The 12480-nt window shown below is 38.7% G+C and overlaps 1 protein-coding gene across 2 annotated transcripts in view; it reads right to left on the reverse strand.

Annotated features, from left to right (window-relative positions):
• MGME1 (mitochondrial genome maintenance exonuclease 1) overlaps window positions 1-12480 on the reverse strand; it is an 18879-nt gene continuing 6399 nt past the window's right edge. For both annotated transcript variants that reach the window (XM_038571532.1, XM_038571533.1), the window contains exons 4-5: window positions 1672-1804; window positions 1-1063 (exon numbers count right to left, since the gene is read on the reverse strand). In XM_038571532.1, the coding sequence (XP_038427460.1) occupies window positions 890-1063; window positions 1672-1804 (307 nt within the window). In that variant the 3' untranslated portion in view covers window positions 1-889. The remainder of the gene's footprint in view (window positions 1064-1671; window positions 1805-12480) is intronic.

The following is a 12480-nucleotide window of genomic DNA, read 5'->3' on the forward strand; positions in this document are numbered from 1 at the left end:
TTACTTTACTCACATCTTGTATTTTATTTCTTAATATAGCTAATTAAAGACAAAATTAATTGTAGCACCCTAGTATTCTAAGACCACAACTGTAACTTAAATGCTATCCCATTCCATAAAACAGGGAGCCTTTCCCCAAAGCTATAGTGGGGATTTATTATGGGCATCTCAGTGACAACTAATACTTTTTATTACTTACCAAAAACACAAAAATTATTGCTCCCCCTAGCTGAAGAATCTCACAAGTGATACTTTTACTTTATGTACATGGCTCATGGACTCAAACCAGAATAGAGCTACTAAAATATCCATAATTATGAATCTCATAATTCATATGAGAATTTGAATTTTCCCAGAGAACAATGTTTACTTAAGGCTAAAGAATCACATTAAATATGAAAAAAATGAATTTTTTCAAAAATGTTAAATGAAAGCTTCCCCCTTCCCCAAATATATAGAAATCTTCAACATATAAAACTAGTTTTAGGAAACCACATTGACAGAAGGAGTTGGCCTATGTTCTCCCTCTATACATAGCCTGGGGGTGTGCAGACCCTTCCCTCCTGGGGTACCCTGGGGAACTCCTTGCATGCCAAACCTCCCACCCTCCAATCTCAATTCAAGGACTGAGCATCCTGCTTGGGATACAGAAACTTCTAAGGGGGAGTCCCAGAGCCACCAGTGCCTGCTTGCCCTTTTCCAGGTAAATGATAGACGTTGCCTACTTGTGCTTCTTTCCTGTGCCCAATTCCAATCCTTAAGATCTAAACTTTTCTGGCTTTTGAACTTTTTAGTTGTAATACATTTCAACAAATGCTTCCACTTGTGTTATGTAGCTCTCAGATCCTGTGGCATCTCTATAGTAAACAGCAATAGAGCTTCCCAAACATCACTCTGTCCCCTGATCTGGTTTCTGAATATTCTGGTTCTTTTCCTTCTGTGTATATTCTTCTAGTCGAAGAAGCCACTTGGCCCAGTACTGGGAACAGAGCTCAGTGTCCATGAAATGTGGGTGGGCAGGAGATCCATCTTTGTAGGCCACCACAATTAAGCCACACTGAACCTAGGAAGAAACACAGCACAGTTCCAATATTTATAGTAGGATCCGAGTTGAGGTTCATTTCCTTCTTCCTCTGGGGCAAACTCAGAACAAAACAATCTACAGTAATATCTCCTGACTGTTTCTAAGAGGGACTGATGACAAGGTACACCAGGATATATAAGAACATATATAAGATGACAAGGAAGATATTGAAGATTGGACTGTAAACACCAAAACACTATTAGCAAGGACAGAAAGCTCACAACAGGGGGAAGTGCTTTTTAAGGTGGTAGAAAGTCAAGGAACAGTAAGCAGTGGGACACAAACAATAAAAATCACAAGGAGTGGGCAGCCCCGGTGGCTCAGCGGTTTAGCACTGCCTTCAGCCCAGGGTGTGATCCTGGAGACCCAGGATCGAGTCCCGCTTCAGGCTCCCTGCATGGATCCTGCTTCTCCCTCTGCCTGTGTCTCTGCTTCTCTCTCTCTCTCTCTCTCTGTTTCTCATGAATAAATAAATAAATCTTAAAAAAAAACAAAACAAAAAAAACCCAAAAAAACCACAAGGAGTTAAGTAGCCATAAATAAGCATCAAGCAAAGCTTTACATAAGTAGAGGTTCAGTGTCCTGACCTGAAAGCTGTAGTTGGCATCATTATTTATGGCACCAATATAGGCCACAACCTGCAGTGGGTTGTCAAATGTATTTCGAATATAAGGTTTCGGTTTCTCCGATGTCTTCCAATCAATCACACACAGCTTGCCCCTAAAGAGACACCAAAGAAGTCTTCATAGGTAATAGTTCAAACTGAGAAACTCTAATAGGTTAAGCATCTTAGGTATGGTTTACTACTTATCACCCAATGACTGTTGCTTCTCTTCTCCACTTTTCAAAAAGACAGCTCTTCTGAGCTTTACTTCTGAGGATTAGGGAAGTGTGATGTTCTCGTTCCTTTGAGCCCTATATTGAGGTCAGTAATGGGCCTGTCAGGGGTACGAAGAGAAGTGCTTCCTGAAGTACACTGGTGAGAACTACAGGTATGGCCATGTGGAAGTGCTGAGGAACTTTTCCACAGTCCAGTTTCTAAACTTGTCTTAAAATTCCTTTGGACCTCCATGGCCTTGTTTCCTTTAACAGTTGACATGGGAATTGAAACTATGTCTATCACTATCCTAGTTGATCTCATTTAAAGTATCTATCGGGGTGAACCACAATAGACCAGTAGCAGAGTCCCCATCACAAAGGACAAAGCATCATGGTGCTTCAGAAATTTTCTTGCTCAGAAATCAAAGCTGAGATTCAAATCTATCAGCATTTAATAGGCACCAATTATATGCAGAAATACAAATAAGAAGACCTGGTCCTTGCCCTAAAAGTTTACACACAGGGTAGGGTGTCTTACTATGAAGGATATTGGGAAAATAAAAAAATTCCTGCCACTTCCTAAAAAAGTCAAGTAACTAGTACATTCCTCTTCACTACCCGTCTCCTGGTAGGATTTTATACTTGTGAAGTGCAGCTATCAGAAGGATCACAGGGTGAGCAAACTGATAACTGGTGACTATCTGTTCATTCTGGCTTTCATGAAATTCAATTTCAAAACCATTTTGGAGGGATATTTTGTAGAAAGTATGCACATTACCCACCATCAACTTGGCTCTAGAATTACAACTTATGCAAGGTATTTTATAAAGTCAACCTAGAGTAGCACTGTCTAGAAGAAAGAAAATGCAAGCTATGTATGTTATTTCAAATTTCCTAGTAATCACATCAAAAGAGGTGAAATTTTAATATTTTATTTAACCCAACATACCAAAAATATTATCGTTTCATTATGTAATGTAAAAAAGTTATTAATGGGATACTTTACATTCTTTTTTGTACTAAGGCACTGAAAACTATTTTGTATATTTATATGTTATAAATGTGGCATACTTTAGATTGGCCACGCTCAAGTATTTAATGGCCATATGTGGCTAGTGGGTGCCCTCTTGGACAGTGCAGGTCTAGAGGTAGTTTTATTGGCTTTGTCAAACTTTGTAATATTACAAAACAATTATAATCTATACAAATAAAGAGAAGGCCCCAGTATCCCTAGGACGCTTCTTAATTCTCAACCTAAAATATATCAAAATACCCTAAAAATAAAGATTTCTTACATGGACCACTGTTTCTTGCAATATATTCTAACTTGCAGAACTTAATAATGTGGAAAAGAGATTTTAGTGTAAACCCAAATTAAAACATTTTAGTTCATAAAAATGAAAAGATGCTCACCCTAACTTAAGTCAAATGCAGTCGAAACCACTGAAGTCTTGACAATGTTAATAAATTGTGTTTAACACTGTGTCATTAAAGGTGTGCCCAAATCAGCACACTCACACCTGGGAAAAATTAAAATGCTCATACCCTTTCATCACCCAGCAATTTCCCTTTTAGGTATGCACAGAGAGCAATGGTTTGATACCCTGGGTGCAAGTGACAAGTACCTGAAAAATTTAAGTATTCCTATCCTGGCCTATTTCAGACCAACTGAATTGATCCAAACTATATATATCATCTACCAAAACAAACCAACAAATGAACCAGTGCACCTGCCTACAGAAAACTCTCACAACACTGTATATATGGAGCCATGAACACTGCTACAGTTTGTAATTGTGAAAAACTAGAAATAAACTGAATGTTCCCAAAAGGGAAATGGATATGGCTCATTAATATAAAGGAATACCAAACAACAGTTAAGGTTGTTTGTTTAAGAGAGGACAAGGTCAAATCATCATGCTAACATTTGTTGAGTATATAGTATGCATTTTAAGTACTATACAGAGAATGTCTCATTTAATCTCTGTAACAACTCAATGAGGTAAGTCCTTTTATTTGTTTTATTTTACAGAGGAACAAAGAAGTACAGAGAGGCTAACTAGTCTAAGGCTAAGCTGAAAAGTTAGAAACCAAACCCAGCCGGCCAGGCTCTAGAGCCTAATATCTTACCAGCTTTGTGATACTATGCATAGAGAAATGTCTATATATTGTGACTCTCATAGACATGCAGGTAACAATACATGGTATTTTGTGTATGTGTGTTATAGTGTGGTATGTGTATGTAGAAAGTAGATTGGCAATGTGTTGGGCGTGCATTATATAGTGTTGTGGGTGTATTTAGTAGTATAGGAAGTAGCCTAAAAAGATACAGTAGCAAACTTATCACAGTGATTGTCTTTGGCCAGGGGACTGCGAGAGGAGGGAAGATGTGGTTATGGTTACAAGTGTGTGAGCTTAATTTACAATATTAAAAAAAAAAAATTGGAAGCAAACGTGACTGTTAATAGCTATTAATTTTGAGTAATGGAAAATTATTAAAAGAGAAAAGGATACTGCAGATCTATATACTAATAAGGAAAGGCCTCTAAAATATTTTCAAAATGATAAAAAGCAGGGTTTGGAACTCTGTTGTAAGTGGGGGTGGGGACAAATGATTGTACATACAGTCATAAAATATCTCAGGTTCACAAGAACTGGGGTGCCCGGGTGGCTCAGTCAGTTAAGCGTCTGCCTTTGGCTCGGGTCATGATCCTGGGGTCTGGGGATTGAGGCCTGCATGGGGCTCTCTGCTCAGCGGGGAGTCTGTTTCTCCTTCTGTCTTACTCATGTCCTTGGGTGTTCTCTTCCTCCCTAATAAATATATAACTAAAATAAAATCTTAAAAAAAAAAAAAGGATCACAAGAACTTTATTTTTAGACAGGGAAGGAGAGAGGGAGTGAGGGGGAGAGAGAGTGCCCAGCATGGAGCATTCAATCTTACAACCCTGAGATCGAGACCCGAGCCAAAATCAAGAGTTGGATGCTTAACTGACTGAGCCACCCAGGAACTCCAAGATCACAATAATTTAAAATCAGAGTGGGAGTGGAGGATTCTGGGAAGATGGAAGAGTTAGGAAGCACCAGAAATCTGTAGGCCCACCTAAATAACACGGCAATGGCAGAATGTCTGACATAATTATTGGAAATCTAGGGCCTATTGAAGGTTTGGATTGTAAACTGTGGTTAATTTTGGTCAATTTCGGCTCTTAATAGCTACCCATCTCCCCACCTCTTCTCATGGGGCTGGTAGCTCTGCACACGATCCTGGAGCAGCATGCACACAACTTGTGGGAAGGAGAGTGGACAAAAAGGACCCCATTCTCCAAATGTCAAGGATCTGTGCTCTCATCACTGATTGATGTTTCTGTTCACAGAGAGTAGACCAGAGCAGGGTGGCCACTGTTACCGTACCTCTCCACTCACTGCAGCAAGCCCCTCTTCCTCCAGCTGAATGACTTCCAGAAGATTTAAAGGACCAATGCCCATTTTTTCCCTAACCCTTCATTTTTCTCTTCTTCTTCTTTTGGGAATTAGATACTAAAGACTACAACATCCAAAAGCAACTGCACAGGGACCCCTGGGTGGCTCACTGGTTGAGCGTCTGCCTTTGGCTCAGGGTATGATCCCGGAGTCCCGGGATCAAGTCCCATATTGGGCTCCCTGCATGGAGCCTGCTTCTCTTCCCTCTGCCTATGTCTCTGCCTCTCTTTCTGTGTGTGTCTCTCGTGAATAAATAAAATCTTAAAAAAAAAAAAAAACTGCACATATGGGGAAAATCAGAAAGTGTCTGTGCATGTCCAGGGAAAGGCACAGGCTCAAAAAAGACCTGAGAAGACCTTACGCTTATACCTCAGGCTGATCCTTAGCACTGAGATAGCCTACAAGAATAATAAAACCCCGAACAAAAACAATGAACAAAATCCAGCAAACCGTAGGGTAGAGCGAGAACCTGATTTCCAGAGTTACATATTAGATTCAAATATCCAGGTTTTTTTTAAAATTAAAATTTATATATTTATTCATGAGAAACACAGAGAAAGACACAGATACAGAGAGAAGGAGAAGCAGGTTCCATAGAGAGCCTGATGTGGGACCCAATCCCAGGACCCTGAGACTACCCTGAGCCGAAGGCAGATGTTCAACCACTGAGTCACCCAGGCATCCCAAATAGCCAGTTTTCAACAACAAAAATCACAAGGCATACAAAGAAACAGGAAAGTATGTCCCATTCAAAGGAAAAAAAATAAATCAACAGAGATTGTCCCTGAAAAAGATGTGATAGATCTACTAGAAAAAGACCTTTTTCGTCTTAAAGATGCCCAAAGACCTCAATAAACATAAATATATCGGCAATTATAAAAGCGAGTATTATTTTAACGACGATTTTTTTTTTTAAAGATTTTATTTATTTATTCATGAGAAACACAGAGAGGAGAGAGAGAGAGGCAGAGACACAGGAAGAGAGGCAGAGATAACAGGCAGAGGGAGAAGCAGGCTCCACGCAGGGAGCCCAACGTGGGACTCAATCCTGGGTCTCCAGGATCATGCCCTGGGCCGAAGGCGGCACTAAACCACTGAGCCACCCAGGCTGCCCTAACAATGATTTGTTAACTCTACTTTTTATTTTCTACAGTTTCTTTTTAAACTTGAAACAAGGAGAAAAATTTATTACTCTTAGATTGGTTGATCATACAAATCTTGATCAGTGTTTAATGAAACATCAGATAGCACTGGTTCATCATATTCTTCCACTCTGCTCAAGTGAGCTGCCCCATATCACAAATTTCAACTAGTGTTTGGCCAGACTCTGCTGCTGTATCCTCTCTATGGGAAACACCTTAGCTCTTTTTTTTTTTTTTTTTAAGATTTTATTTATTTTTTCATGAGACACAGAGAGAGAGGCAGAGATATAGGCAGAGGGAGAAGCAGGCTCCCTGCAAGAAGCCCAATGTGGGTGGGACTCGATCCTAGGACCCCAGGATCACAACCTGAACCCAAGGCAGATGCTCAACCACTGAGCTACCCAGGTGCTCTAGCTCTTATTTTCTATACTCATTCTTTTTTTTTTTTTTTATTTATTATTTATGATAGTCACAGAGAGAGAGAGGCAGAGACATAGGCAGAGGGAGAAGCAGGCTCCATGCACTGGGAGCCCGACGTGGGATTCGATCCTGGGTCTCCAGGATCGCGCCCTGGGCCAAAGGCAGGCGCCAAACCGCTGCGCCACCCAGGGATCCCTCTATACTCATTCTTATCTCCTCCTTTCTTTGTTGAAGATTTTATTTTTTTGAGACAGAGAGTATGTAAGAGTGTGGGAATGGGTAGGGGTGGAGGGAGAGGGAGAAGCAGACAGGGATGTGGAGCAGGGAGCCTGATGTGGGGCTCAATCCCAGGACTCTGGGATCATAACCTGAGTCAAAGGCAGACGCTTAACCAACTGAGCCAGCCAGGTGCCCCACTCATCTCCTTCTCTAATTGTTCTTGAGCTCTCTGCAGTTCTCCTAGGCTTTTTCTTGCACTTTCAACTCCAGCTGGAGTATCAGCTATTGCTGCTGAAATTGGAGCTCCTCTGACTTGAGTCTCTGCATCATTTCCTGCCCCATCAGAGCTAGTTCTCATTTATGCTCCAAGTTTTTTTTTTTTTTTGTCTCAGTTGCTCCAGTCCATTTCCTTACACTTGTATATCCATACTCCAACTACACATTCTGTTGGATCCACCAGGCAAATTCTTGCCACTTTTGCAAGATCCTGAGTTAGACATGTTCCAAAGTACTTTTGAAGACATACTGACTCCCTTTCTAACTTTTAACCTTATCCTACCAGTAGTATTCTGTTGCTGGCAATGAGAGGAAGGGGCCCATGGATGGGTGAGTGGAGGGTCAGTGGTTTGTTTTCTACATAATATAAGAGACTAAGAAGCCTAAAAAATTGTTAGTTTATGTTTTGGGGCACATAATATATAAAGACAATTTTGTAACATCAATAATTAAAAGGGATAGGGACAAAGCTGTTAAAGGAGTTTTTGTATGTCAAAGTTAAGTTGGTACAAATTCAAATTACAGCATTATAACTAGGATGCTAAATGTAATCCCTATGGTAATCACAAGGAAATCACAAGGAATATATTACAGAATATACATAAAGGGAATGAGAAAAGAATTGAAATGTTTCACTACAAAAAGGGAAACAAAACACAAAAGAAGACAGTAACATACAGGAAATGAGACGAAAGAGCTAGAATGCCTATAGAAAACAAATAACAAAATGACAGAACTTATCACTAACTACTTTAAATGTAATAGATTAAACTCTTCAATCAAAAGATAGAGATTCGCAGAATGGATAAAACACACGATTCAACAACTACATGCTGTCTACAAGAGACACAAATAGGGTGAATGTAAAAAGACAGAAAATATTCTGTGCAAATGGTAACTGGAAGAAAGCAAAGATAGTTCTAACAGCAGACAAAACAGTCTAAATAAAAAAAAGACGAGGCAAAAACAGACATTATATTTAATAAAAAGGTTCACTACATCAAAAAGATATAACAATTATAGACATTTATGCACCTAGTAGCAGACTAGCAAAATATATGAAGCAAAACCATCAAAATTGAAGGGAGAAATAGGTTTTTTGTAAACTTTATTTTTATTTAAGTAATCTCTACATCTAACATGGGACTCTAACTCCAACTCCAAGATCAAGAGTCACATGCTCTTCTGAATGAGTCAGCCAGGTGCCCCAGAAATACAGTTCTATAATACTAGTTGGAGATTTTAATACCTATTTTCAATAATGGATAGAACCAGACAGAAGGTAAGTAAGGAAATAAAGGACTTAAAACAACACAATAAGCCAACTAGATCTAATGGACATATAGTTCTTTCTACCCAACAACAGAATGCACATCTTTTCAAGTAGACACAGGACACTTTCCAGGACAAACCATACATTAGGCCATAAATTAAGTTTCAATATATTTAAAAAGATACCACACAAAGTATCTTCTCTAATCACAAGATGAAGTCAGAAATTAATAAAAGATGTAAAACTGGAAAAAAAAATCACAAATTTGTGAAAATAAACAAAATCAACCAAAGAAGAAATCACAGGGAAAATTAGAAGATACTTGGAGGTGAGCAAGAATGAAAACACAGCACACCAAAACTTATGGGACACAGTGAAAACAGTATTAGGGCAGCTTTATAGGAATAAATACTTACATTAAGAAGCAAGGAAGAATCAATTTGACATCTTAACCTTACAACTTAAGGAACAAAAAACCCAAAACAAACAAAAAGAAGTAAATCCAAAGCATGTAGAATAGAAATAAAAGAGATGAGAGAAGAGACAAATGAAATTCAGGAGAGAAAACCGATAGGAAAAAAAAAAAAGAAAGAAACTAAACACTGTTTTTTTGGAAAGATCAACAAAATTGACAACCCTTTACCTAGATGGACTTAGAAAAAAGAAAGAAGACTCAAATTACATAAATCAGAAATGAAACTGGGACATTATTACTAATTCTACAGAAATAGAAAGGATGAGAGCACTATGAAAAATCATATGCCAACAGGTTGGATAACCTAAATGAAATAAATTCCTAGAAACACAAAACCTACCAGAATTAAATCATGAAGAATAGAATATCTGAACAGCTCTGTAATTAGAAAGAGATTTCATCATTAATCAAAAATCTCCTGGCAAGTAAAAGCTCTAGACTGATGACTTTATGGGGGAACCCCACCATACATTGATATAACTAATAACAATGCTAAAACTTTTCTGAAAAAATTGAAAAAGAGGGCATTCTTACTCATTCTATGAATCCAGCATAGATTGAAACCAAATCCAGACAAAGATGCTACAAGAGGGGCACCTGGGTGGCTCACTTGGTTAAGTATCTGCTCCAGCTCAGGTCATGATCCCAGGGTTCTGGAATTGAGCCCCGCAGCAGGGCTCCCTGGTCAGCGGGGAGCCTGCTTCTCCCTCTCCCTCTGCCACTCCCCCTGCTTGTGCTCTCTCACTTGTTCTCTCTCCTTCTATCAAATAAATAAATAATAAATAAATAAATCTTTAAAAAAAAGGCACTACAAGAAAACTACAGAATACTAATCTTTATGAACATTGATACAAAAATCTTCAACAAAATACTAGCAAATCAAATTCAGCAACATATTAAAAGAATTATACACCATGATAAAGTGAACTTTATTCCTGGAATGAATTGTTTTCAATTCATGTTTCAATTCAAAACATGGTTCAACACACAAAAATCAACCAATGTGATATATACCTTATTAACAGAATGAAGGAAACCACATAATCATCTTTATTGATGAAGAAAAACCATCTGACAAAATGAAATACCCTTTATGAAAAAAATACTCAACAAGCTAGGGATTAGGAAAAAAACTACCTCAACATAATAAAAACCATATATAAAAAGCCCACAGCAAACATCATACTCAACGATGAAAGACTGGAAGGTTTTCCTCTAAGATCAAGAACAAGGCAACGCTGTCTGCTTTCACTGCTTCTATTCAACAGCATCTGGATGTTCTAGCCAGAGCAATTAGGCAAGACAAGGAAATAAAAAAGCATCCAAATTGGAAAGGAAGAAGTAAAACTATCTCTGTTCACAGATGATATGATCTTTTATGTTAAAAACTCTAAAGAATCCACACAAAAACTGGTAGGACTATATAAATTCAGCAAAGTAGCAGGATACAAAGTCAACTACATTTCTATACATAAACAATGAACAATCTGGAAAGGAAATTACAAAAACAATTCCATATAATAACATCAAAAATAAAAAAGTACTTGGGAATTAATCAAGGATCCTGAAACTTATACAATTAAAACTTCAAATCATTGCTGAAAGAAATTAAAGACCTATATGGGGATCCCTGGGTGGCTCAGCGGTTTGGCGCCTGCCTTTGGCCCAGGGCGCGATCCTGGAGTCCCGGGATCGAGTTCCGCGTTGGGATCCTGGCATGGAGCCTGCTTCTCCCTCCTCCTGTGTCTCTGCCTCCTCTTTACTAGATAGGACACCAAAGGCACAGGCAACAAAAAAATAGACAAACTGGCTTACAGGCAAAAATTTTAAAAATTATGCATCAAAAGCCAGGATAAAGATAAGTCAGTCACAAAAAGGCAAATATTTTGATTCCACCCACATGAGGTATAAAGAGTCATAGTGACAGAAAATAGAATGGTGGTTGCCAGGGACTGGAAGTAGAGGAAGAATACAGTGATTACTGTTTAATGGGCACAGAATTTCAGTTTTATAAGATGAAATGTCCTGGAGATGGATGGTGTTGATGGTGTACAACATTATGAATGTATTTAATGATAACTATATACTTAAAAATGGTGAAGTTTATGATAAATTTAATGCCACATTAAAAATCTTTTTTAAAGAAAAGGTAGAGATGGGAGACTTAATTGCTTGGATTAACTAAACACATGTTATCTGTTAAAAATGTTTTTAAAATTTCTGAAACCTTACTTTTTAAAATGTTTAATGTTCATATTTTCAGTGTTGATACTTTCCACTTAAAGAGCAGAAAACAGGGACCCCTGGATGGCTCAGCGGTTTAGGGCCTGCTTTTGGCCCAGGATGTGATCCAGGAGACCCGGGATCAAGTCCCACGTCGGGCTCCCTGCATGGAGCCTGCTTCTCTCACTGCCTGTGTCTCTGCCTCCTCTCTCTCTCTGTCTCTCTCTCATGAATTAAAAAAAGAAAAAAAAAAAAGCAGAAAACAAACATTGGTACTGTGGACAGCACTGTGTGAAGTGTCTGGTGTCACAAACTTCTTGTAGGCCTTGGGTAGAACGGATGGTATGGCCACCTTGGTTACAGGGCAACTAAAAATAGCTTATTGAATTTCTAGGCACATAGAATTCTTCAGATATGAGGCAGCTATGGCACAAAACTGTTAGGGGGCTTGAAGAGTTTCTAGATTAATGCATACATATTCTGTCAACTTGTTTTAGTTTAAATTTTAACTGGAGTTCCAAGAGTTACATTCACAGGTTTTTAACCTATCATGGTGTGTGGCTTACATCCTTTTTTTGGAATCTGGAGTATGTGGGAAAAATAGTAACACAGCAGCAATTTACAAACCACAGGAAGCTTAAGTAAGCTCAGAGTTCCTATCCACCGCAAACGCTGCATGGAAGCCAGGGAAAGAAATTATTTTCAGGGCTAACAGATCAAGGTGCTATTTTTAGGGAAATGGGAAAGAGAATGCAGAAATCAAAAGGGATCTTTAAGAATTATTTGAGAGAGAGAGAGACAGTGTGTGCATACAAGTACATGGGAAAGCAGAGAGAGAGGGAGAGAGTTTTAAGTAGATTCAACACTTAGCACAGAGCCCAATACAGCACTCGATCTCATGACCCTGAGAACAGGACCTAAGCCAAAACCAAGAATTGGACACTTAACTGACTGTGCCACCCAAGTGCCCCAGCAAATTGGATCTAGTGGTTGGTAGCTTGCTTGGGGTTAGGGGAGGAGGAACATGCTGGATATTGAAAAATTATACCTTTTCTCCACCATACACACA

Source organism: Canis lupus, chromosome 24, assembly GCF_011100685.1.
Source record: "Canis lupus familiaris isolate Mischka breed German Shepherd chromosome 24, alternate assembly UU_Cfam_GSD_1.0, whole genome shotgun sequence".
In the NCBI taxonomy this organism is placed as follows: domain Eukaryota; kingdom Metazoa; phylum Chordata; class Mammalia; order Carnivora; family Canidae; genus Canis; species Canis lupus.